Raw genomic sequence first — 27,880 nt, forward strand, 5'->3', positions numbered from 1 at the left:
TTTGTGTGCTTTCCCCATGAAAAATCTCGAGCAGTTTCCTCTCAATTAAAAATAATACTAATATTCCCCGTGGGCTTATAATATGGCAGACACATTTTGAAAGTAATTGAAATGTGTTAGTAAGAGGACATATTTTCATGCTAAACGTGTATCAGGAGTCCATATATTATTAAAATAATTTTTTTCATAGATGATGACCTATATCTTTATTTGCCTAGAAGTCTGAAAATTCTTAACAATAGAAAGGTCAGTACAATGTGATACCAGTCAGGTTTCTTGACACATTCAAGTTTAAATGGACCAAACTTTCATTCAATTAGCACCTGGCTTTTGCAGCCAGGAAGCTCTTATTTTCAGTGTCTTAACTAAAGGACAATGAAGGTATAAGAACAAGCTATTAAAAAAAGGAAGGATCTTAAAAGCAAAAGTCTTCTCTGATCATCCTGGTTTTGTTTTCTTTATTGAACACAGACCTGGATGTTTCTGTGCCTCTAAAGGTTTAGAACATAGCCATCAGGCATGTAGAAGAAGAAGGTAGAAAAAGAATGGCTCTTATTGTAACCAGACAATCATTGGCCACCAGCGCTTCAAGGCGCCTCCACCAGTCCCCTGGACTTGTCTCCTGTCTCTGAGGGGCAAGGATCCTTGGAAACATCACTGTTCCTATTCCTGTGCTTTTCCAGACAGCAAAATAGCACTGCTTTCCTTCAGGAGCCCAAGAGTGGCAAAGCTACCCTTTCCTGTATCCATCCTGCCCCAAGCCATTAAGTGCAAGTCTATTTCCTTGAACTGTGAGGTTGGGGATGTGAAGAAAATGAATAGAAGAGTTCATCTCTTAGCTCTTCCATATTATGCTGTCTCTTCTTAGTTATGGGTGGAGGGAGGTCCTAGGGTGGGTTGGGAATCGTCATACATAAAGAGGGCAGATTTTTCTGGAATTTTTAAATACCACCAAGGCACTGGTAGTTAAGTAGGATAGGGGTGACCAAAATTTCAGGATTTCTGTCAATCCACAAGACAAAGATTCGTGACTGCCCTTTTCAGTTCCCAAAGCATTTATTGATGGATTGATTGCCAGACTGGTCTATTTAATGGGAAGAGGCACTCTTCTGTTCCCAGGGAATTAAGTGAAGAAAGATGGGAGCGGTAAGCACCGGTGGTGGATTCCAGTTGGTCATGCTTTCTAATCCCTAACTACATGGTTGGATAAGAAAGTGCATCAGTTAGATGTGAAAAAGCATGTGCTCTCTCTCCAGAGTCCAGAAGTTCTTAAAAACTGTGATGTATATCATCTGGAACAATAAATTACGTGCACAAAAAGAGTTTATCATAACATAAAATTAAAAAGTGACAATTTCATCACACAGTTACACTGCTGTTTTCCTTTTTTTTTTTCTTTTTTTGGGGGGGGTTTGTCCTTTTTGTTTCATTTTTCATTTCCATTTTTGTTTTTTATGGAGGGTTGGGGGAGGGTAGAGATTTGGTCCACTGAAGATTAATCACCCTCAATGATATATATATTAGAAAAAATATCAGCAGCAAGACTCTCTAGAAATAGATTCTGTTTGATGTAGCTAGTCTGTCTTTTCTGTTTTGCCCTCTTTCACGGCAGCCTCTGAAGTTTTCCGCAGGGGGGCTTTCTCCGAGTTGGCATGTCCTTGGCCAGAATCCGCTGCTCCGCCATTTTTGTGGGTAGTGTGTTTTTCCAAGTAGTTCAGCATTTCACTGAGGACTGTTTGGAAAGTGCTTAGGGCTGCACATATTGCTGGAGTCCCAAAGCCATGAGTGATCAGACTGGAAATGAGAAGTGGTAAGGAAAAAGAAATGAACAACTTGTAGTATGATACAGAACAAGCATCTGATCCAAAACATTCAATCAAACAGGCATTTATTGCGTTCCTAAGGGGTGTCAAGCAGTAGGAAAGATAGAACACAAGTCAATGTATCTTTTTTGGCCATAACAAATTCAGGATGCACGTAGATTTGTCATTGATAGACTGGAAAAACACTAATGATCAGCAAACCTAAATATTTAACACAGGATTTAGCCCTGATTCTCTATCTCATTAAGAAAGCCAAAATTAAAAAAAAAAAAGGCAAAATTACAACGTTCTGTATGTGGGAAGCATCTCATTTCTAAGAATGGCGTTTATATTTGTACGAGTATAGTTCGCACAAGAAGAACTAAAGATTGGCTGAGTATTCTTGATGGTTAGCTGTTCCTCTGACTTCATTCTTCTCTCCTTCATAGTAACAAAGTTTTATCTGGGTACACAGTCATCTAGCTGGAGATGACATTTTTAAGCTTTCCTTGTAGTTACATTTGGACATGGGACGAACCTTCCCACACTAGAACATGAAGGGAAGAGTTGTATGTGATTCCCACCTGCTTACAAGGAAACCGAGTGATCTTTATTTTTCTCTCAAAATAGTTATGCAGCTCTGCAGACGAAGATAATCACCCTGGTGGTGCAGGTAGAACACGACTGAAGAAACTCACTCACCTTCATTCAGTGTCCTCAGTGAGAGAAAAGCAAAATTCTATCTTATGTAAGCCACTTTATGTTTGGGTTTTAGTGGCTAACTAATTAACTAATAATCATAAATAGTGAGAAAATGTAGAGAGTGTTGTTGGCAACTGCAGCACACGTAACCCTTCCAGTCATGACCATCTCTATCTGAACAAATATGTAATTGTAGATTCACTGTTGTGAACAGAAACGCCCTAGCTTGATCATTTGGTCAATTGTTTCTGAAGTGAGACTCTGCCTGGCTGCTCCCCATAATTAATATCTTGTAATAATATGGAAATATATGTTTGGTATATATTATGCATATGTTATATACAACATAATATATATTATACATTCAATAAATAGAGCTAGTGACTGCTCACAAGTCCTAGTATCATTGTTATGACATTAACAGTTTTAAAATCAGACAGTATCATCCTCCAAAATATGTTAACTTGCTTGCTATCCCTCATAAGTTATGTAATCTTTAGGAGCAAAAATAAGGAGATTTTAAAACAATGCAAATGAAGGATTTATAGTCCAAGGCAGCCTGTGGATACACCTGAATGGTGATAATAATAGGATCTGTCACATGAAATTGCTTCTATTAGTCCATAAAAAGGGCTCAGGATGTTGCCAGACCTATAGTGAGTGTTCAATAAATGGTAGGTATTGTTGGCTATGGGATACTCATAGTAAGAGTAAAATTTTCTGCATGTCTCACACTATACTGCACAGATTGCCAGCACATTTCAGCTGAACATTTTACAAATGTCATAATCTGTGCCTGGGTCATAATCAACATACATTAAAAAAGAAAGTCTTCAGTCTTCGATTATTTAGAAAATAAGAACCGTTAGTGCTTAGACAACTATGCACACCAAAATTTGTAGTATAAGACAAATTTAGTTCAAGCATCTGCATATCTTTGTTACAGTATCTTGCATTGCTGAGCTGGAAAACTGATCTCAGCTCTGTTTCTCAGTGAGATAACTAGAAGGGAACCCATATGCTTTAAGATCTATCAGGGAATCTGGACAACAAATGGAATTGATCGGAGTGGTGGAAGAATTAATCGTGGCGGCTTCCACAAAAACAACTGAGTGAACCCATTCATTAGTGTCGAAATACTTGGCTCTGATTACAATCTGCCTCTCTGCTCATGCTTAATTCCTGTTTTGAGCTCCTTGTACCACGGGATGAATTTTATTGTCCTCTCTAGTGCCATGTCCTCTTGGTGAAGACTGCCCTCTTTATCTATGGCAGAGTATGCAGAATTCAGTTTCACTAGGTTAAATATTAAAGTTAATAAGCCAATATTTGAGTTTGGAACATATGCCAGGCCCTGCTCTACGTGCTTCCTTCTGTATCAGCTTCTACAATCCTGGAAACAATGCTAAAAATTAGATACGATTATTTCCATATAATCATATGAAAATAATGTGCAGAGTTAAGTAATTTCTCTGAGAAATCTGATATTCTGCATAGCCTCTGTGCTTATGTTCTCAGGATGTGGGTGTGTTTTATTTTATTTTATTTTTTTAGAAATCACATTCTGTTGGCAGTTTTAACTTTGTTTTTCAAAGTTGGTTCTGTAGGCAGACTTGTAGGCCTGGAAAATGAGAATACTTCTTACTCTTTTAAGACTGAGGTTTTTAAAAATCAAGTACAAAGTGGGTAGATCTATAGAAATGCTTTAATTCCCCATGTGAATAAGTAGTGTCCCCATAATGAAAGATACTTAAGCTGGTCTCCTTCCTTGGCTGATGGTCCTGCTTGCTGGACCATATACGTGCTGGATATTACAGGATGCAATATCATCAGTAGGATACACTCTCATCTGTGCCCTGCACTGAGAACCCGTCATGCCAAGTCTTCACACGGGCTCTGGCTGTAGGCACTTTGTGATCTGGAAGAAGTTATTTAGCTTGGTAAGATGACAATAGTGTGACTAGGACATCTGCAAGTTCTTTCCAGCCCTAACCTTCAACCCACAGGTGCTAATGCTCTTCTTTAAAGCCAGGACATGGAAAGAAGGTTATGAAAACTGGAAGACCACTGAGCTCAACCGAGAAGTCTAAAATGGATTGCGGAATCTTCAACACCAGGAAAGTAACTGTTTATGTTGTATGCCTGAAACTTAATATAACAGTGTACTTCAATAAAAATAAACAAAACTTAAAAAAAAAAAGAAAGGTAATTGTTTGGAATGTTATCTTTCAACATGGGAAACATCACGTAAATTGTTAGTTTCCTTCATTTAACACTACCTGCATATCAAAAAACATACATGGCATACTACGTAGGATGATAATAAATACAAAAGATAGCCTCTGTTCTAGCAGTTTTCAGTGAGGTTTACTAATCCAATAATTAAAGCAATTTAATATTGTGTTAGAATAGTGCTGAAAATAGGTGTATATTTCATTCATAGTGACAGACAAAAAGGTGGAAAGGAATAATGTAGAGTCCACAGGAAAAAAAAATAAAAGAAAAAAGAGAAATATTAAGGCTGACTTTCAGTCTTAGAAAATAAACTGAGGTCATCTGTTTATGATCTCTAAAATCTTTGGTAACTTAGATCAATTTTGCCTTTAGAAATATATTTTTCAGCACAGACTTAATATTGATGTTATACTTGGCATGTGCACAGATTTTCATCAGATCAACAGGAGAGGGCATTTCACAGGCAAGTATTACCTAGGTTAAATGGTAGCCATGAACGGTTTGAAGTAGGTAGGCAAAATTTAGAAGTTCTTCTAAATTCAAATTCATCTAAAAGTGTATTCTCAGGAACAAGACAAGTGAAAGAGACAGCTAGCATTATGCTCCATGTGTCCTCGTCATGCCACATTTTCAAAACTGTTGAAGGTGGCAGCCAAGATAAATGCTGTATCAGATTTCCTATCATATTTGCATTTCTCAGGCCTCCTTCCTCCCCTCTTTGCAATCATGTGTTCTAGGTCTTTATTTTTGAAAGGCTGATCTCAGGTTCCTCACTTCTCTATCCCCAAACCTGGTCATTCCTACTTGGGCACCGTCATTTGACTTCCCTTTTTTTCTCAGCCGGACTAAAGTCCACTGACCCACTAAAGCTCCTTGGATGATATGGAGAAAAAAAAATGTTAGTTTCCTGGTCCCTTGATTAAGATATTGAAAAAGATGTGCTCCTGCCGAAGGATAGAAACTTGCCAAAGTGATACAAGAACTTAAATAGAATTTTTAGGAGAAAGGAGTAACATCTCTTCCCCCTGCTACCAAACTGTAAAACCAGAGCCTGGAAGGACCACAGGAGGACAGGGGGAGGGTAAGATCTCAGTCACAAAGGGATGAAAAGCACTGGGAGCCATATTCATGGACTCATAGTCCACTGATAATCCAAGTATGCTAGATCTTAATAGAATGGTGAATAATATGCTATATGTGTCTCTAAAATTCTGTGGTTTGAACTCTTACTATAAATTGGTAATCTAAAGTTATAGTCTCATCTTTAAAAAAAAAAAATACAGGGATGCCTGGGAGGCTAAGTCGTTAAGTGTCTGCCTTCAGCTCAGGTCATGATCACAGAGTTCTGGGATGGAGCCCCGCATCAGGCTCCCTGCTTAGCGGGAAGTCTGCTTCTCCCTCTCCCACTCCCCCTGCTCCTGTTCCCTCTCTCACTGTGTCTCTCTGTCAAATAAATAAATAAAATCTTCAAAAGAAAGAAAGAAAGAAAATTAAAAACTCTTTAAAAAAATACAAATTTGTTAAAATAAAAATAAACCACAAATGAATAACAGCAACAAAAACAAACAGGGCTGCGTTGGGACACTATCATCAACCTGTACTCTATCAGCTTCCAGCACTTAACTACTGCTGATCTCCAGATGCAGGAGCCTCAGGGGAGAGTGGTGATAGGGGGCGGGGTACCTCAGTGTCTGGAATGATTGACTTAGCGAAAGGCTAACGTTTCCCAGGCTTCATTTGGGAGTCTCTGAAGCCCAGGGTAGTAAGATTCAGTGTAAAGTTAGGTTCCAAGAATGGGAAAGAGGAATGCTGCGGAGAAGGGCAGGGAGGGGAGGGGAGATGGTGCTATGTTAGCAGAAGAAAGATTAAATGGTAATTAAGATACTTGGCCTTCTTTTCAAACAGTTTAATGTTAAAACTGGCAATGATATAATGAATGGAGTTGAGACTTTTTTTTTTTAAGTATAGGAAACTCTTATTTCAGGATAAAGAAAATAGGCATGTGTTTTTGAGAGACTGGAGTTGCTAGGTAATCTTTAAAAAATCTAGGAAGATGGGAGAGAAGGTTGAAATAGAACAGAGTAATCTTCCTTAATAATCAAAGCGGGGGGGGGTGTGGAAGGAGACAGACTTTGGGAACTCTAGTTTATTAAATTACATTTAATTCATCCCTTAACAAGTTTCTTGCAATGGAACATTAAAAAAAGTGAGGATTTATTTATTTTAGAGACAGAAAGAGAGTAGGGAGGAACAGAGGAGAAGGGAGAGTGAGAGAAAGAATCTCCAGCAGACACTGATGAGCCAAGCTTGGAGCTGGGCTGGACCTCATAACCCTGAGATCAGGATCCTGACGTTACAACCCCAAGCTGAAACCAAGAGTGGAATGCTTAACGGACTGTGCCACCCAGGCGCCTCTGTAATGGAACATTTTTAAAATCAGGAGCATTGAATGTTAGTTTACACAGGGTAAGATTTATCCTTTTAAGGAATACAGACTGTTGAATTTTGACAAATCCATGCAGTTGTGTTACCACTACAATTACCCAAAACGTTTTCTGATGTTCCTTGCCCATCAATGCCTTCTCTCCCAGCTCCTGGGAATCAGTGCTCTAATTTCTGTGTAGTTATTACTTTTTCCCAACTGTCATATAAACTGAATAATAAAGTACGTACTGTTATAACTTGGCATAATAATTTTGAGATTCATCCATGTTGTGGTGCTTATCAATAGATCATTTTTTTAAAGATTTTATTTATTTATTTGACACAGAGAGAGATCACAAGCAGGCAGAGAGGCAGGCAGAGAGAGGAGGAAGCAGGCTCCCTGCTGAGCAGAGAGCCCGATGCAGGGCTCGATCCCAGGACCCTGAGACCATGACCTGAGCCGAAGGCAGCGGCCTAACCCACTGAGCCACCCAGGCGCCCCTCAATAGATCATTTTTTATTGCTGGTTAAATATTCTCTTGAATGGATTTAATTACCATTTGTTCATATAATGGGTCCTTACAATTCTGAAATGTTAATATTTTAAGAGACCACAGAAGGGTTCAGTAAAGAGCCCAATAAAGTAACTGCATTTTTTTAAAAGATTGTTTTATTTTTAAGTAATCTCTACACCAACATGGGGCTTCAACTCATAACCCCGAGATCCACAGTCGCATGTTCCACTGATTGAGGCAGCCAAACCCCAGTAATAGTATTTTTTAACAAAGTATTATTAAAGGACTAAAAATGCATGTTACTATAGGATTTTTACAAAGCATGTGACAAAAATATCCCCAAATGCCATGTGATAAGTTGAGAGGACAAGTGAATAGATGAAGGCCAACTTAGGGAGACTCACAGCTGGTTGGGCAATGATACCCAAAGTGTAGACCTAGGGCACTTGTCAGCCTTGAAGGATGTTTCCGGATGAGTGCACCCAAGACTCTCCCATTCATCCCAGTCTGCCTGCCATGTTAACTGGCAGTAAGATTGAAGGCATCCTAGATTTAAGTGCTGGCATTAAAATAGAGAGGAAAATTCCTGCATTCGATAATGGAACCAACATTTTAAAATATCTTAATGTGGTTTAAAAAAAAGCATTGTGGTGGGCCAAAATCAAAGGTGTGAAAATTAGGGGAGATTAAAAACATATCCACTTGCAGTATCCTGACAGAGAGATCTGACCCAAGAGCAATTCTTAGGGAAAGGCTCACCAAATCAGTAAATCTAAGCTAAAAAACAAACAAACAACCCCCCCCCCCAAAAAAACAACAACAAAAAAAAAGCACGGGTCAAATTTTAGGTTTGGATCACAACTAGTCAGGCTTACAAGCTGTATTTACCTTGAACTATACTCTCTCTCTCTCTCTCCCTCTCTAACTAGATTCCAGCTCATTGATTTCATTTTCCTATTACAGTTTCACACCGAGGAACAGGAAGGTTCTGACAACTCACTGTGAGCGACACAATTACCCATTGAGAAAATCCAGACTGCTATAGTTTATGGTACCTGATGTCAGAGAAAATGCAACTTCTATTTAATTGTCGTGGTCTTAATGTTATTCATGGTTTTAAAAACTCCTATTCTGCTAGATCCCCCAATAAACATTCTCGAGAGCATCTTTCTGCAACATAAACCATCTTTTAAAATTGGCTGAGCTCAGAAAGACAGTAACTATGGCTGGATCTAAAAGATGAAATTCTACTTCTGACTTTCCCCCTAAGTGTTAGGGTATGTTCAGATTACAGCAATTGGAGGGATGGCTCAGAGCAGAACCACCCTTTTTAGGGAGAGAGTATGACTGTGTGTACACATGTACCAGCCGACTTATACTGTTTTTGTCTTTTATAAGGTGGCATTCTGGGATCACCCAGGTGGCTCAGCCCGTTAAGCATCAGACTCTTGATCTCAGCTCAGGTTATGATCTCAGGATTGTGAGTTCAAGCTCCCTGCATTGGGCACCATGCTGGGCAGGGAGACTCCTTAAGATAAATACATAAATGAATGAATGAATGAATGAATGAATGAATGAATGAATAAAGTTAAAGTAAAATAAAATAATTAAAATATAAGGTGGCATTCTGATCTCTTCTTGACCAATGGGCTTGACCTGAATAAATTCTACTGATTATAGACTTCAACTTTTTTTTTTTTTGAAGATTTTTTATTTATTCATTTGACAGACAGAGATCACAAGTAGGCAGAGAGGCAGGCAGAGAGAGAGGAGGAAGCAGGCTCCCCACCGAGCACAGAGCCCGATGCGGGGCTCGATCCCAGGACCCTGGGATCATGACCTGAGCTGAAGGCAGAGGCCTTAACCCACTGAGCCACCCAGGTGCCCCTAGACTTCAACTTTTTAAGGGAAAATATATTATCAGAGTTCAAACTGTATCCTCTACCAATAAGGTTAAAAATGAAGGAACGGAGACAGAAATGACAGAAGTAATAATAGAAGATGGAAAAGAAGAAATTGCTATTTGAGAGAGAATAAATTATAATCCTCTCTTCTTTTTCCCTGTGTGGTTTTGCCAATAAGACATTAGGAACAATCCAGTTTTAACTCAGGGTTTATGCTTACAAACTACTTGCCATGAATGATGAGAATCTATCAGGAAACTTCTGTATAATTGAAATTTCACAAACTTCTCGTCACACCTTGTGGTATCTCATTAAGTGCATTTTTTGCTTGTGGCTAAGGCCTTATAAGTAAGTTTTTCTTGAAAATCTCCAGGCATGGCTGGGCAGCTCAGTCAGTTAAGCGTCTGCCTATATAGCTCGGGTCCTGATCCTGGGGTCCTGGGATTAAGCCAGGCATTAAGCTCACATGGAGCCCTGCATCAGACTCCTTACTCCATGGGGGGCTGCTTTTCCTTCTCCCTCTGCCTGCTGCTCCCCCAGCTTCTGTGCATGCACTCTCTGTGTCAAATAGCTAAATAAAATCTTTTATTAAAAAAAAAAAGGAGGGACATCTGAGTGGCTCAGTTGGTTAAGTGTCTGCCTTCAGCTCAGGTCATGATCCCAGAGTTCTGGGATTGACTCCCACATGGGTCTCCCTGCTCTGCAGGGAGCCTGCTTCTCCCTCTCTCTCTGCCTGCCGCTCCCCCTGCTTGTGCTTGCTCACTCTCTCACTCTCTCTCTCTGATAAATAAATAAATAAAACATAAAAAAAAAAAAAAGGAGACAATCTCCAAAGCTTCAGCCCTTACTTGGAATATAAATTAGTAGAGGATTCTGAAAAGACAACTACCTAAGGAATAAGAGCTATTTTACTTCCCGTAATCTAAGTAAATATGGTTTATACTTCAGTAGCTTTGTTGTATGCTAGAGAAATGTTACAAAACTGTTTCCATATTGCTCTAGCTATCCTTCAGAAATGCTTTAATTGATCTGTCTAAACTGATTTAAATTAAAACACTAAAGCTATTTTCTAAAACATAGCCTAGAGCAAATGCCTATGGAATCTCCCCTTGAATTCTTTCTACCTAAAGAGTTGGGCCTAGGGTCCAGCACATCCTTTCCAAATACTAATAAGGAAACACTGGTTTAAAATGTATTGAAAAGGTGGGGCACTTGGCTGGCTCAGTCAGTAGACCATGTGACTCTTGATCTTGGGGTTATGAGTTCAAGCCCCACATCGGGTGTGGAACCTACTTAATAATTAAAAAAAGAAAAAAAGAGTAAAGAATAACAAATAAATAAATAAAACATACTGAAAAGGAAATGCCAGCCTCATTAATATTTTCTGCTGAACAGAGAGAGTCAATTATCATATGGTTTCACTTATTTGTGGAACATAACAAATAGCATGGAGGACATGGGGAGTTAGGAGAAGGCATTTGGGGGAAATTGGAAGGGGAGGTGAACAATGAGAGACTATGGACTCTGAAAAACAATCTGAAGGGTTTGAAGAGGTGGGGGGGTGAGAGGTTGGGGGAACCAGGTGGTGGGTATTAGAGAGGGCATGGACTGCATGGACACTGGGTGTGGTACAAAAACAATGAATACTGTTATGCTGAAAATAAAAAAAAAGACATATATAAAAAATATTTTCTGCTGAAGACTAGGTCATTCAGGTGTGTCTGACAACAGCGGATGGATTTTTCTAGCTTTCTTTTGGGATACAAAAATCTGAATGTATTTAGATATTTTTTATACTACAAACTAGGAGACAGAACATGAGTAGAAAATAGCCCATTGTCATCATTTAGGTAATCTGAGTAAAAGCTGACTTCATTTCGTCAAATTTCAACTTTCTACCTGGAAAATGTCTGACAAGGAACCATCTCTTCTTCTTCTTTCAGTGCGTATAAAAGTTGAAATAGTTGGGTTATTATTCTCATTACTTTGTTCCGTTGCATCATTCCAATGGGTGTTTGCTATCACGTATCTTTGATTTCTCGAATTACATACAGAGGCAACTGTCACCAACATCAGCTCTGTTTTTTGGCCTCTGGGAGGCAGGCAGGCAGCAAGATTTAAAGGGAAGATAAACCTCTTTCTCTTTCCCTCCTGTATTATTCAGCTACTGCAAGTTTAGGTCCAAATGTAGCCTGAGACTCAGCCTGTACTCCCCACTATGGTTTTAGGGGGCAGTCAGAAAAATGCCTTCTTCCACTCATGAGAACAGTGGTGAGTGCAGCAGGCTGGGGAACACCCCTGGAGAACACCAGCAAAGGATTATGGGGCTTCTCTGCAGAACCTTACTTCTTTTCAGAGCTAGGAGGGTAAGGCACTTCATCTCTCGGAAGCAGTGCAAATCCTGAATATAAGTCGTGGACAGAGAGTAGAGGAAAGTAGCTGGGGCTTATCCTCTTAAAAGTTGATAACATCTACCCTTTGTAGCCTATGTCTTGGGCATGGACACAGAGGAAAAGAGGAACTGTCTGATGGTGCTTATTTTCTACATAGATTATATTGTCGTATGGCCCCAGTGGAGTTTAATTAAACTCCATTAAATGGTTCCAATGGGGTTTAATTAAAGTGCATAATGAAGGTATACAGTTCTCTGGTGGTGAGAAATTATTGAAATCTACTCACTAGCAAGACCTTGACGGCACTCACAAACGTTCTGTGCTTCCTTCAGATAGTGGTTCTCAACCACAGATATATAGAAAAGTCACCCGGAGAGCTTATTAAAAAAATATCAATGTGTGGTTTCCCTTCCAGAGATCCTGATTTAATTTACTTGGCATGGGTCCAAAACATCAGCATTGTTAAAATAATACCTATTCAATTTAAATGCAGCCTGGAAGTTGGGTATGTTCCCGTAGGGCCAAGAAGTAAACCCTTCTTGGGAAGGATAGGCTGCTATCCTTCCCAGGAAAAACAGAATGAAGAACTTCAGCATTTTCCCCTAGAACTTCTGTAGAACCTAAGTTCCGTGGGCTGTTAATAGTGACTCTGAGATAAAAAGTTTAGTTCCTGTGATCACATTTTGGAAACATGGAGCTGAGTATTTCTTCTATTCAAAAAGGGTACTGGGAGTTTTTGAAATGCTAAGGTGTAACTGGCATATGTCAAGCAGATTATAATAGGCAGGGTTTCCTGAGCCATAAAACACTTGACTATGAGACACCTTCAAGGAGTACCTCATGGGGCTAGAGTTCTACAAAATTCAAAACCTCTCTTTGGAGAAGTTTAGTTATGACTGCCTTAATCTCTGCCAGATTGGGGTATGTGTTGCCCATCTACTGCCCTAAGGTCATGTTCCTCCTGCTCTTCTCAGCTACTTACTCAGGTCCTAAAGGGGATTGAGTCCTTGTGATTCCATTTTACTTCAGTCCAGTTCATTAGCAAAGGAGGCTACAGATATAATCATTGCACATGCATTTGAAACATCGAAGTCAATCACATTCAAGTCAACTTTTTGAAGGTAAAGACATTTTTAACACTTGTACCCTACTTTTGCATATAAGAATACAGATTTTAGGAATAAATGAACTATCTCCTTACATTTCTCCCTATCAGGCAATTCATATTTTCTATATAGAATAAGGGAATGGAAAGGCTGAGTTTAGGGCTCTTGTGCTTTTTTAGATGAATTCTATTCAGTTACTGACTTTTTACTTATCTCTCTCTCTCTTTTTGGTTTAGATTTTATTTATTTACTTCAGACAGAGAGAGAGAGCATGCATGACCACAAACAAGGTGGAGGGGCTGAGAGAGAAGCAGGCTCCCGGCTCAGCCGGGAGCCCAATGTGGGGCTCGATCCCCGGACCCTGGGGTCATGACCCGAGCTGCAGGTTCTTAACTGACTGGGCCACTCGGGTGCCACAATTATTGACTTTTTAAAATGAACAAATTTCTAAAACATAAAGAGGAAAAGATGAGATCATATAGAAACACAGCATAAATAATGATTTAACTAACGTGGAACGGTGAATGGAGAATGGGGTAAAATATCATTGGTCTAGAAGAAGCCTTAGAGATCATCCAGCTTAACTGTATCAATATGTGGATGAATGTACAGAGGCAAGACTGGTAAAAGTTCTCCTCTAAATCCACACTAACAACTGGTAACAAGAAGACACTGAGGTAGGTCCCTGAAAGCCATCCTGAGTGCTTCCCGCCATCCTGTGCTCTCTCTCCAGACTGTCCTCCAATCCACAGCTCAACAAAGACAGAAATTATTTAAATTCCCAAATTTCTTCACCAACTATGCATTCCCCAATTATTCACACATGTTGTTTCTACAGTGCCATGTTTGGAACTTGTTAGAAACAGTTGCCTCTCGTTTCTGTCATTTGAATTACTAGTCTCCAGTGTGCTGCACCTAAAAATCATTTAACATGTCATCAAGTGATCTTTGAGGGATGCTTTTATACATAGATCTCCTGCAGCCTTTGGTTTGGTGCCATGCAACTTGTGAAGTACAATAAATATTGGCAACTGATTTAATTCAATTTCCTGCTTAATGTTAAATAAATGTAAGTAACTTAATGTAGATTCATACAAGAAGTTCATCATAGTTCCACCTGTCTGCTAAGGGGGTGAAAACTGTTGCCTGTTTTATTTTTAGTCGACATTTTTACTAGTGAAAATTTTACTTCAAGGGAGACTATTTTTACTCTTATGTAAATAGAAACTATCCATATTTAACTAGTGAATAAGACCTGACCATTTACAGGTATGTTTTTCTTTGCACCTGGGAATGCCACACAGTTTTTGAAGTTTGAGTTATAAAGTTGAATTTCAATCTTACATAAAGAAGCTTAAGTGGAAATACAGGACTTTTTTTCCTTCACAGTTCAGTCCTGTTATTTTGAATATTCTTAAACAAAATGGTCCTGGAAGTCCTCTTAAATGGGCAGAACATCCAGAAGGAGGCTTAATAATTTTATTTCTTACATGCTAAGAAGCCTCGTTGTATGATTCAATTCATGATGTTTTCTTTTGAGATTAGAGATTAAATGGAAATTTCTTCATTTCTCTTCTGACACTGAGTGATTTCATAGATTAATAGAATCATCCATGTTGATTACCTTCCCCACCACTTTCTCATCCTCCTAAAAGGAGAAAAAATAAAAAAAAAAAAAAAGAAACAAAATCTATACACACTTTAGGGTCCTTAGAGGCAACCAAACAGGTCGCGTTCAAGTAGAGACATACACGCTCTCCTGCGTCAGCTGCCGAGCATATGGCTCTTAGAAGATAGTAGCTGACTGGAATTCATGCCATATGTGGAACATAAAGAAAACGGGGATGGCGCATCTGGGTGGCTCAGTTGGTTGGGCGACTGCCTTCGGCTCAGGTGGTGATCCTGAAGTCCCCGATGGAGTTCCGCATTGGGCTACCTGCTCAGTAGGGAGTCTGCTTCTCCCTCTGACCCTCCCCCACTCGTGCTCTCTCTCTCAAATAAATAAATAAAATCATAAAAAAAAAAAAGAAAAGAAAAGGGGGATGAATGGCCCAGCAAGAGAAAACACAGACACCAGAGCTGTCTCAGAAATTGAGAGGGAGGGGCGCCTGGGTGGCTCAGTTGGTTGAGCAGCTGCCTTCGGCTCAGGTCATGATCCCCGCGTCCTGGGATCGAGTCCTGGGATCGAGTCCCGCATCAGCCTCCTTGCCTGGCAGGGAGCCTGCTTCTCCCTCTGCCTCTGCCTGCCACTCTGTCTACCTGTGCTCACTCTCTCTCCTCTCTCTCTGACAAATAAATGAATAAAAAATAAAAAAAAAAATTTAAAAAAAAAGAAATTGAGAGGGAAATGGAATTAAAGTGACTATGGAAGGCCCCCAAGGAGTGGGACATTAGGGAGACAGATGTTGCCTCAGTGGAAGGAAGGCATTTCAGATAGATTGTCAGAGATAGAAAGGACATGTAAGTAATGAAAGAACAACCTATCATTGAAAGTTTTTAAACCCGGAATGGGTGACAACCTGACAAGTACACTGGAGAGAAGATCCAAATGTTGAAGGAGAATAGAAATTGTAAGGGAACATCCAACATTGAGAATCAATGAAGAAGATGTTATCACCAGCAAATATACAGATATCTGGGAAGTACCTATCTATTTCTTGCTTTCAGGAATTATGGGAAGAGTAGGAGGGTTTATTTCTAAGAAGGTGTGATGTCAATTCACTTTTTTTTTTTTAAAGATTTTGTTTATTTATTTGTCAGAGAGAGAGAGAGAAAGAGAAAGCGAGCACAGGCAGACAGAGTGGCAGGCAGAGGCAGAGGGAGAAGCAGGTTCCCTGCCGAGCAAGGAGCCTGATGTGGGACTCGATCCCAGGACACTGGGATCATGACCTGAGCCGAAGGCAGCTGCTTAACCAACTGAGCCACCCAGGCATCCCGTCAATTCACTTTTTGACTTCCCTAACCCATGCTTCAGTTAAAACATCATGGCCCTGGGAATAACCCAGTGGAGAATACATCCAGGACCTAATAGAGATATTATCATAATCCACATCAATGAACATATTTATTAGGTATATACTACATGCTAAATACTATGGATAGATAGATGAAAGCATTTCCTAATTACCCCAGGTAATTACCTGTATTGTGTTTAATCCTTTCTTACAAGATCTCTCATATATTATAAGTTTTTGAAAGTAATTTTCCTCCACACTGCAAGTTCCTAAGAATGGGACAATCCTTGAGTCCCAATCTTTGCACCACTGGCCATTACCACTGTAAAATACAAGAAACAATAACATTTCAGGCTCCTAAGGTGGGTGCTAAGAAAGAAAGCTTCCTCCTTTTTCGGATTGGCTGTTTTTTCTGAACAGAACATTAAAGATAGTCTGACTCTCTCCCCTTTCTTAAATTGTCAGGCATGTTTCTGCTTGACTTCAGATTCAAGGTGATTATGAGAACGTAAGAGATCAAGAAGGGAAAAGTTGCTAAGACCTCCTTGAGATCGCAAACAGGGAAGTTCTTAACATTGCAGAAAATGAGGGCCCTGGGCTTCCGTCTGAGCTGAGTCTGTTCTGTCCATGAGGCCCCATACCACCTTTATCTAATTGCCACTGTTGTTCCTGGGAATTGTATCTGTGGGGTCTTGTGCGGATTTCAATCAATTCTCTTCCCCCTTCTAGGAGTGTTACAGTGTCTGCGGTATGCTCTACACTTTTGGTGGTACTCGGTACATTATAAATAATGAATAAGCCTGACTGCTGTCATTTTGATGGAAACAAGCAGGTTTCCAGGCTATAGATTGTGAGAAAGGTCACTGCCGTGCAGTTTCCCTGAGCACACAGGTATGTCAACTACCACAGAAAACTGGAAGTAGTTATCTGTGCTTTATGAGGTCAGATCATTCCCTAGCTTTATCTGGACATATTCAATGGACTGAAAGGAAGCCACAGCCCTCGAGGTACCAAATCAACCACCCTGTAAGGTGTAATTCAAGTGGTCCACATTGGGAAGTATATTTTGACCAAATAAAATAATAGCAAAAGTCAATGTTACTAATTAGAGCATTCTCTATGCTTATCTGATTACACTCTCTCCTTACTTCTCTCCCAGCCAGAACTCAGCAAACACAGTAGAAAAATCAGATTCTACCAATGGACTGTTTTCAAAGTCAAATGTGTTATGCTTCCTTTCTGACTCATTTTTCTCTTGAACTTATCCTTCTATCAAAATTAAAGTTACCGCTGTCAGTAGGAAATTATGAAAGAGACACATTCCATGCCGACATGTTTTTACCCAGATTATTAGCAGAATAATAAACGTAGAATCCTTTCAATACATTGGTATACAAGACAGAATATAATTCTCAGTGTCACTTTAAAAATGAATTAGAATTGTTTTTCTTCCAAAGTAAAAAAAAAAAAAAGCTAATAGTCTAGAAACATCCTAGGGCTGCAGTTCCCAAAGCCGTCTAACTATTAGAACAAACTTCAGAGTTCTGCAAACAACCCAGATGCTCAAGTTCAATGCTAGACTTGGCCTGTTAAATTAGAACTTTTAAAGTGTACTTTAAAAAGTGTACTGTCTTTGAGATTTTTTTTTAAGAAGCTCCAAGAGAGATTTTTTTTTTTTAAGATTTTATTTACTTATTTGACAGAGAGATCACAAGCAGGCAGAGAGGCAGGCAGAGAGGCAGGCAGAGAGAGAGGAGGAAGCAGGCTCCCTGCTGAGCTCGATCCCAGGACTCTGAGATCATGACCTGAGCCGAAGGCAGCGGCTTAACCCACTGAGCCACCCAGGCGCCCCTCCAAGAGAGATTTTGCTGTGAAACCAGGTTTAAGGGCTACACTTAAAAAGTATGAATGAAGTGTTTTTCAAGGTCAGACTACAAACTGACCTTTATTGTCCTATTAAGCTATTCTTTTGAGGATTTTTAAAATAAATGCAGAGTAAAAAAAAAAAAGATACATTTAAACTTGATATACATCAGGAGACTTTGATTTGGTTTTTAATTGGAAATGTTAACCATATATCTTTTGTTTAAAAGGACATAGTTTAAAGACATGTAGAAAAATGAAAGTGGACATCCACCTTACCTTATATATAAAAACTCAAAATCCATCAAAGACCTAAACATAAGACCTACAACTATAAAACTCTTAGAAGAAAATGGGGGGAAAGCTTCATGACTTTGAATTTGCCAAGGATTTCATGGATATGACACAGGCAATAAAAGTTAAAAAAAAAAAAGGCAAGATGAACAACATAAAAATTTTGGTACATCGAAGGACACAATCAACAAAATAAAAAGGCAACCTACAGAATGAAAGAAAATATTTTCAAATCCTATATCTAAAAGAGGCTAATATCCAGACTATATAAAGAACTTACAATTCAATAACAAAAAGCGAATAACCAGATTAAAAATAGGTAAAGGACTTGAATACACCTTTCTTCAAAAAATGGCATAGAAACAGTCAAAAGGCTTATGTAAAGATGCCTCACATCATTCATCACTAGGGACATACATATCAAAACCACAATGAGATATCACTTCATACCTATTAGGATAGTTGCTATTAAAAACAAAAATAGAGTGGCACCTGGGTGGCTCAGTGGGTTAAAGCCTCTGCCTTTGGCTCAGGTCATGATTCCAAGGTCCTGGGATGGAGCCCCACATTGGACTCTGCTCAGCAAGGGACCTGCTTCCTCCTCTCTCTTTCTCTCTGCCTGCCTCTCTGCCTACTTGTGATCTGTATTTGTCAAATAAATAAATAAAATTAAAAAAAAAATAGAAACAGTAAATAGTAAGTGTTGGTTTGGATGTGGGGGAATTAGAACCCTTGTGTCCTGTTGGTGGGAATGTAAAATGGTGCAGACACTAAGAAAAACAACTAACATATTTAATTGGGTACATACCATGTGTCAAGTACTGTGGATAGAAAGATGAACGCATTATCTAACTACCTCAGGTAATAACCTGTACTCTGTTTCATCTTCTATTATAAAATCTCTTTCATGTATTATAAGTCTATGACAATTTCTCAAAAAATTAAAAAGAATTTCTATAGAATATACTAATTCTATTCTGGGTATATATCCAAAAGAATTGAAAGCAAGATCTCAACGAGGTATTTGCATATCCATTTTGATAGCAGTACTATTCACAACAGCCAAGAGGTAGAAGCAACCCAAGTACCCATTAAGGAACGAGTAGATAGGCAAATGTAGCATATACAAACAACGACTATTACTCAGTTTTAAAAAGCAAGGAAATTCTGACACATGCTACAATTCGGATAAACCTTGAGAACATTATACTAAGTGAAATAAGCTAGTCGCAAAAAGACATGCTGTAGGATTCCACTTACATGAGTCATCTAGGGTAGTTAAACTCACAGAGACAGAAAGTAGAGTGGGAGCTGCCATGGGCTAGGGAGAGGGGAAATGGGGAGTTGTTTAATGGTTATAGAGTTTCAGATTTGCCAAATGAAAAAGTCCTGGAGAGTTGTTGGCACAACAATGTGCCTGTACTTAACACTGCTAAATTGCTCATTCACAAATGGTTAAGATGATAAATTTTCTGTTAAGTGCTTATTATCACAATAAAAAAGATATAATTTAGGAAGTTTGCTATAAAGTGAATTTTAGTTATGTGATTTCTATCATCCTACGACCTTCCATATGAAATCGAAACATCTCATCAAAATAAATAATCTGGAATGTAGTGAAAGCAAAGCAAATAAAAAATCTGGAAAATCTTAAAAAGGCACAATAAATAAGAAATCATAGCTTTCTGATACTTAATATATACTTAATACTTAAGTATACTTAATATATAACAATATTTATAATACTTAAATAATATTTAATATAACAAAATACTTAATATATAACAATATTCATAATAATAATGTATTATATTTGTGCCCATATATATTAATATATAAATAATAATACCAAAATTTTATAGATGATACTTTTATAAGTAGATATACCATGTAGTGTTAAATTCTTTTAACATATGGCTGTATATTTCAAATTGCTGTGACTGAGAATCTGCAGCCATACATAACCTTAAGAGTTTTAACCCAAAATATAATCTCTTTTTTAACTGAGGATGGGAGGAGGGGGGAGCAATTTTCATTATATGTAGCTTTTTTCTGGACAACACCAGACTAGCTTCTTACCATATTCTGCATAGCGGGGAGGTAAATACAAGCAAATAAAGCCTAGGAAGGAAACACTCAGCTCAAGTTTAGAAGTCAAAGTTTTCTCTTTAAGGAGTTCTGTGGCATTGATTTGGCAACTAACTAAAGTATCAATAAATTAGCAGATTGTGCCTATGCTGAGCAAACACATGGCTTGCCTATTTATTTCACACTGTCGCTAGTATTCAATTTACACATTGATGCTGTATTTTGTTTTGAGTCTGAAAAAGGACAGCTCACTGTCTGATGAAGGCTGCAGCACCTGTAACTGGAAATAACCTCGTAACTATGATATAAAACCTGAATTCCCTGTGTTTTAACAGTAAATTCTTCCATAGAGTGTATTTGTCACTTCACAAACTTCCTTAAATCAAGACCTTGAATTTGCATAAAAATTAAGTTCAGAACTGAACTTCTGTAAAAATTACAAATATCTTTATTGTGGATAAAAAATATGAAAAATATTTGTACAGATAGGACAGTGAGGCAAACCATACCTTCTAAACCTTGACTGGCAGCAAAGTAAACAACCCATCATTCACTGAACACTTACTTTATATTCATTATCTCACTTTATTTTTCACGTATTAATTTTTTTAATGGAATAATATCCTTTTTAAAAAACTTTTTATAAACATATAATATATTTTTATCCCCAGGGGTATAGGTCTGTGATTGCCAGGTTTACACACTTTACTCACGTACTAATTTATTTAAAGTAAGCTCTATGCCCCAGGTGGGACTTGAACTCATGGCCTCAATATCCAGAATTACAAGTCAGCCCGGCTCCCCTATATGCGTTCTGTCATGTTAGCTTACTACTGTCATATAATGGAAGGGTTCTTATTTGATTTAAAGCTAGGGAGATTGAGGGTTGGAAAGAATGCATGTTACCCCAAAACTACCCAGCTCACCTGAATGAGGGTCTGGATTTGAAGATGGTTCTATGGACTTCGAAGCCTCTTCCCCTTAACTTCTGGGCATTGTAATTTCTACCAGTGTTATTATACTCACTTTCACTAACCCAACTGAGTGCTGGGAGAGAAGTCCTGTGAGATAGATTTTTGGTCTATCTGGTGCATTTTTAGAAAGTAAACCCAAAATATAGTCTTCAAAGATGTATCTACCATATCTTAAGGAGACTTGTGGCATGATGCAAGATAAAATACTCTATTTAAAAGTCTCTGATGTTGCAGATAAAATTCCAACTCATCAAAATATCTACTATTTTATATAATGGAGTATCCTCCCCGACAGCATTATCATTGGTGAGAGGTACTGAAAACATTTTAAAATTTAATGTACAATTGTCTTTATTTAACATTGTTTTTATTTGTTTGTTTGTTTGCTTTGTTTTGTTTTAAGTAGGCTCCAAGCCAGTGCAGAGCCCAACGTGGGTTTTGAACTCAAGACCTGAGCTGAGATCAACATGGTGAGCCAACTGAACCACCCCTGCAGGACCCCCTGCTTAACATTGTTTTTTTAAACCAAATAGTGATAGTTAAAAGAGGATAAAATATTTTTTACATTGATGAGAAATATCATGTAAAGCTTAGAATTTTAGAGCTTTGAAACTGGAAGTTACCTGAGTAATTATCTTCTTTCTTTCCACATTGCATGTAGGGTATAAATTAACCAGAAAAAAAATTCTATTCTTTTTCCAAAGCATCTCAGAAAATAAAATATTAAATGTGCTTTCAATAACACATTCCAGGAGCTTTAAAATACACGTGTGTGGTCTAATTTAAGAGCCATTTGCAGTTTCTAATTGGGTAGAAATTATTAATATACACTTGTAAAATCAGTGTACAATGTCCCATTAGTTTGTGTCATATCACCTGTCCATTCAACAATGTGCCTCACCAAAATAAAGAAGTATTTAAATGATTTCAGAATCCTGATTCAAAAGTGCTTTTACTTGAAATAATACTGTTCACTTGCAAAGTCACAATTTCCTCAAAATTGCACAAAGACGCTAAATTTTCTGATCTAAAATGTTTCATGCATTAGTTATTTTTATAATTTGATCTTAGATGCTTGCAATTTCAAAAGATCTAGTCAGTCACTAAATGAATATATAAGTGCTATCTTTAAATAGAACTATGATAGGAATACAAAAGTGTCTGGGTTAATAAAGATGATTTAAGAATTTAAAAGAGAGTCTGAGGAGATTGGAAAACCAGTCTTACCTGAAATGTGTTAGGTGTCTCTGGATGTCAAGGTCTAGAATTGGAGTGGGTCTGGAGGATCCCAGTGGTGATCTATCTTGGCTCAAGAGATCTTGGAATTCTTTACAAATTTGTCTAGAATAAAAGATTCATCATTGAAGTTGAACTCTTAATATGGGGCTTTAATTTCATCCCATGACATTTACCAAAAGTTTGTTTTCTCATTTAAAAGAGGATGAGATTAAAAAATTATAATTAATTAATTAAAAGAGGACTAGGTTTATGTTCATAAAGCAACCTCCAAAGTTCCATCTACAACATACAGATGAGGTTCACAATGGTGACTTTGCTCCCAAACTATAGGAAAACTGTAAGAATTTTGGAAGTGATCAACAGCCCATGAGCACTGACAAAACTGTGTTCATTTTTAAGGAGAATATTCACAGATCAACCTCAGCATAAAGAAATCTATATGAAAGAATCACACTGAACCATTGTTTTTTAAGAAATTAAAATATGAGTTTTGGAGGGGATATCACATTTGTAAAAAGTTTAAATCAAGTTACAGGTTCCTTTCAAGGCCATGATTCAAGCAGACTTTGGAAAATCCTGTTTCCCAGCATTTCATTAGAATTTAGACTCCTGTGAACTGAATTCATATTTTACTATTTAAAGTACAAAATCATTTACTACAATTCAGCCCACTAGCTTCACAAAAATGATTGTTATGTCCCATGTAATATTGTTTCTTGCAAAAGGTACCCGTAAGTGTGATTTTCAGGTAGTGTGAGTGCACAGAAATTGCCCTTTTCATTGTGAACCCAATTGAAAGTAAAAGCGGATCATAAGGAGAGGAAAAAAAAAAAGCCAGAAAGAGTCCTGATCTGCTCTAAATCAAAGAGGATCTTCCATATCCTCCAGCTAATGTTTTAGTCTCTGAGATATAGCATCTTAATGCATGCTTTTAACAACTGCATGTGTCTATGTTCATTGAGAATATTTGATCTGAATTTATCACTTTTTCTGTTCTGAGTTAGACTTAGTTGATTGACTTTCAGATTTATGACAATTTAAACTAAGTTTCTGATGCCAGTCGATAGCATCAAATGATGTCATTTGGTAGGGCATCATTATCTGTTACTTTGTGTTACTGAGTAGAGTTAGATATACTGTTATCTTTATTTTTTAGGCAATTTCTAAATAAAATTTTAAATCCAGATTCATGCTATCATTTTTCAGACTGGCAATATGAATTACTATTTGGTAGATCATCAGTAGGAACCATTATTATAAAAAAATATTGGAGTTGTTTAAAATGAGTCTTTTAATTTTATATCAGATTAAAATATATTTAAAAATTCAAATGTTGAGGGGCACCTGGGTGGCTCAGTGGGTTAAGCCCCTGCCTTCGGCTCAGGTCATGATCCCAGGTCCTGGGTTCGAGCCCCGAATCGGGCTTTCTGCTCAGCAGGGAGCCTGCTTCCTCCTCTCTCTCTGCCTGCCTCTCTGCCTACTTGTGATTTCTCTCTGTCAAATAAATAAATAAATAAAATCTTGAAAAAAAAATTCAAATGTTGAAACATTGCTTTAGTTCTTGTGGTATGATATTGGAATTATTTGGATGATTGAATAAATTAGTTTATAAGCTGATAAATCAACTTCCTTATACTGTACTTTGTATAAATAATACAGCAAGTTATAATAAACTTAAAGTTGCTGAATAAATGAGGAAATGGCCAAGTGTGGAAAAATTGAACTTGTGCTAAGCAATTCAGCTACACTATAAAGGAAGCTGTACCAGGAGCAGTTCCAGAATTCTTGACCTCTGGTATTTGATTCCGCTGCTCTTAACCCACTGATTTAGGACAGCTTCTTGACTTAAAAACAGATGACAATTTGGAGACTCCCCTTGGGCAATTATGATCATCATCTCATTATGACAGTTATGGAGTTATTATTTTTATGACTAGTCTCATCCTTATTTTAAATTTTATTTATAAAACTACAATAAGAAATACTCGTCTCTCAAAACAAAATGACACATTATGAATTATGTAACACAAGATGATCTTCGGTGAATCATAAATTCTAACTTTATCACTTACGTCACTGTCCTTAAGGACATAATTTTTAAGCTGATGTCTGAATTTCAAGTTCTGTTTCCCTTTTTGACAATTATTGTTATGGTAACAATTAAAACATGTTAATGACTCTGCTTTACCTTAATGCAGATCAAATGTTAAGCATATTTAGTTCTAAATTCAATGAAGAAGTTTAATGTGTTTTCCATGAATGAAATGTTTTGTCCAGTACATTTTTAGAATTCAAAAATGGTCTATTTCAGTTTCTGTCCTTCCTATATAATTGTCTAATTACACCAAGATATTTGGTTAATCAAAAAAACACAAGAAATTAAGAGGAATTAGGAGGCTCTACCCTTAGTCAATAGGCCTTTCATTTAATTTTACAGTTGGCAACACAATTAAATACAACTGAATCCATTATTCATAGAGGCAAAAGAGAAACATGTAAGCCAATCCAACAATGCAGATCAGTTATTGGATCTCTTATCCAAAGATTTTGAAATTCATATGTATTTTTGATGCAATTGTCACAGTCTTGTGAACAAAGACGAGCTAACTAGAATGCATGCATATCCATGTAGGCTACTTAATTTCAATGTTGAAGATTTTAATTGAAAATATCCAAAACTTCACTATTAGAAAATTAGAAACTGCTCAGAACACATATTGGATCAATTCATATATTGCAGGAAAAGCTTGTTATTCCTACATATCCTTTAACTTATCCATTTATGTTGATGACTCCTTGTCTTGTATATATTTATAATGACTACACAGTCTCTCATTCTTGTTTCACATTGTCCAATAAGAAGATGGGACGGATATACACAACCAAAAAGACAAAGAAAAATTATACAGGCTCTCTCCTAATTTCTAAATATTTATGACCTATTTACTCATACAAAACTTCAGGTTATTAGAATCAGTGAGCGCAATTCTTGATTATTTAATGGTTTACAAATGTCCAGCTATGGGCAGAGGGTTAAAGAAGTACATGTTTTCTGTTCTCACAATATTTTATGAAACCGAAGTCCAAAATATCATCTAAAAATAGACATTTTTGAGATCCTAGGCAAAAGGAAAATACTACTCCCAAGTTGAATCCACTACTGTAAAATAGATGTCTCAGCACAACGTGGGCAAATATGAAAATATTTCTCTTAATCCCCTCAAGTTCTAACATTGGACTTCTATGAAAACAAAATCTCTGCATCGGTTTGAATGTACAGACATTTAAACAGAGTTATGGGAACTCTCAAGAAAATGGGTACTTGGATGTTAATGGAGGCATTGCTGTGGGCGGTAGAGGTGAGCAGCTATGGAACCCTCATTGGGTAAGGGGTACAAAAAGAAGGACTGCTCTAGATTAGGGAGTGAAAGTCTTAGAATAAGCATGATGAAACTCAACAAACTAATTTCGAGGTAGAAAATATAAAGGTGACTTCTCTTGGATAATGCATATCTGGGGATAACCGAGTCATTCAGAGGTGTCCTATGGGTATACATATTGGAAAAATCTGTATAATCCTGCTGGCTAGAAAGAGACCATGCTTTGGAAACACCTGCAGGACACTATCTAACTTCTAGCAGTGTATTCTTCTCTTGATCTGAACACGTCTTTATGATATTGAGGATTCATACTGTCTATGTGTACTTTCTACTCCTCCTGGAGAAACTGAAATATTACTGATGAAGACCCCTCTGGGTCCTCCCGTGTAAGGGGGTAAGAGCAGAAGCAAAACCAAAGAAAAGATCCCCCAGGAGATAAGCCACACAAAAAAATCCAGGTTCAGCTCTTTTTAACAGCAAGTTTTCAGGAGCTTGCACATAATAAGGTCTATTCCAAAATCTTAAATCCACATTTTATACCTGCCTTATAATTTTCTTTTCTAACCCTTGGTCCTCATTTTCTTTCTCAGCTGTTCCTTTCCCTTTCGTTTCCTTGTTTTACTTTTTTCTCCTTTTGCCACCACCTTTTGTTTTCCTTCCCTCTGGGGCAAGACGAACCATCTAAGTTATTCTCTGAAGAGTAATACACAGGTATATCCCAAACCCAAACAGTGCAGCCACAAGCAGCACCAATCCCAAATAAGGGACTCAGGATCATGAGCAAGACTGTTGGATGGTAGGTATCCCATTTAAGCCCTTAAACTTATAAAAACACACAAAAAGACCTATGTGACATTAGAAGTTCGTAGAAGAAATATTTAGTTTTGGTTTTATGCATTTTGAGGCCATTTAGATTTTAGCTAACCTGTTGTGAAGTCTTTTTCCATCAGTTTCTAAGAAGCAACGTCTTTAACGTGATCTACCTTATACTCTCTTTGAAAGTTTTCCCCAAATAAGAAACTAATTTAGAGATGATAGTTTAACCCACTTGAGACTATTAGTTCTAAAATCTGAATATACAGTTAGGAAATTAGCAAGATTATTAAGTCTATTATGTAGCATAACTTATTTTAATAAAGAGAAGAGAGTAAGAATTAGCTACTGTCTGAAAGATTTTTCTCTAGAAGTTTGAACATGACTTGCAGCACAGTTTGACTATTTTGTTGGGTTTTCACACCATCTATGGTAGTTCTTCCATTCCTTATCAAAGAACTGTCAAGTTTGAGGGAGTCTGAACTCATCTTATGCAAGCTTCCCCTTTCTTACATCATCTCTGTCATTATTATTTTTTTTAAAGATTTTATTTATTTGACAGAGAGAGATCACAAGTGGGCAGAGAGGCAAGCAGAGAGAGAGAGGAGGAAGCAGGCTCCCTGCAGAGCAGAGAGCCCGATGTGGGACTCGATCCCAGGACCCTGAGATCATGACCTGAGCTGAAGGCAGAGGCTTAACCACTGAGCCACCCAGGTGCCCTCTGTCATTATTTTAATTCACATTTTTGTTGGACTTTTTACAATTTTCAGAAGCTTTCTCATACATGACACCTTTTCTTTTTGACAGTATCACCACTTCAGGTGGGGCAGGATAGGGATTGTTTACTTAATTATACATTAGAAAAGATGGGGGCAGTGATGGTGATCCTTGGTCCTAAAGGACTCTGTGTTACCTCTCACACACCTGGGTCCTCTTTTTTCATATTCTCCAGACATTCACAGTGTTTAGAGATCTTCACCCTCATGTATTAAGGTGCAGTGAGTGGTTTAGACCAAATCACATAGAAGTTAATGACATATTTGCCTGGAATCTACATTTCCTAAACATACTTTTCTCCTAAGAATGCCGGCATTTTCTGAAGAGGTTTTCTAAAAACTTTCATCATCACTAAACAAAGGCAGTTTGTAAATCTTGCTATGGCACAAGGCCGGGACTGAGGGTGTGTCCTTGTGT

The 27,880-nt window shown here is 37.7% G+C and overlaps 1 protein-coding gene across 1 annotated transcript in view; it reads right to left on the minus strand.

Annotated features, from left to right (window-relative positions):
• Positions 1–819: 819 nt before the first annotated feature.
• The window catches only part of TFAP2D (transcription factor AP-2 delta), a 56,596-nt gene continuing 29,535 nt past the window's right edge, over positions 820–27,880 (minus strand). Inside the window, exons 7-8 of the mRNA XM_047734221.1 lie at positions 22,482–22,595; positions 820–1,794 (exon numbers count right to left, since the gene is read on the minus strand). Of these exons, the coding sequence (XP_047590177.1) occupies positions 1,575–1,794; positions 22,482–22,595 (334 nt within the window). The 3' untranslated portion in view covers positions 820–1,574. The remainder of the gene's footprint in view (positions 1,795–22,481; positions 22,596–27,880) is intronic.

Source organism: Lutra lutra, chromosome 6 (assembly GCF_902655055.1).
Source record: "Lutra lutra chromosome 6, mLutLut1.2, whole genome shotgun sequence".
NCBI classification, from domain to species: domain Eukaryota; kingdom Metazoa; phylum Chordata; class Mammalia; order Carnivora; family Mustelidae; genus Lutra; species Lutra lutra.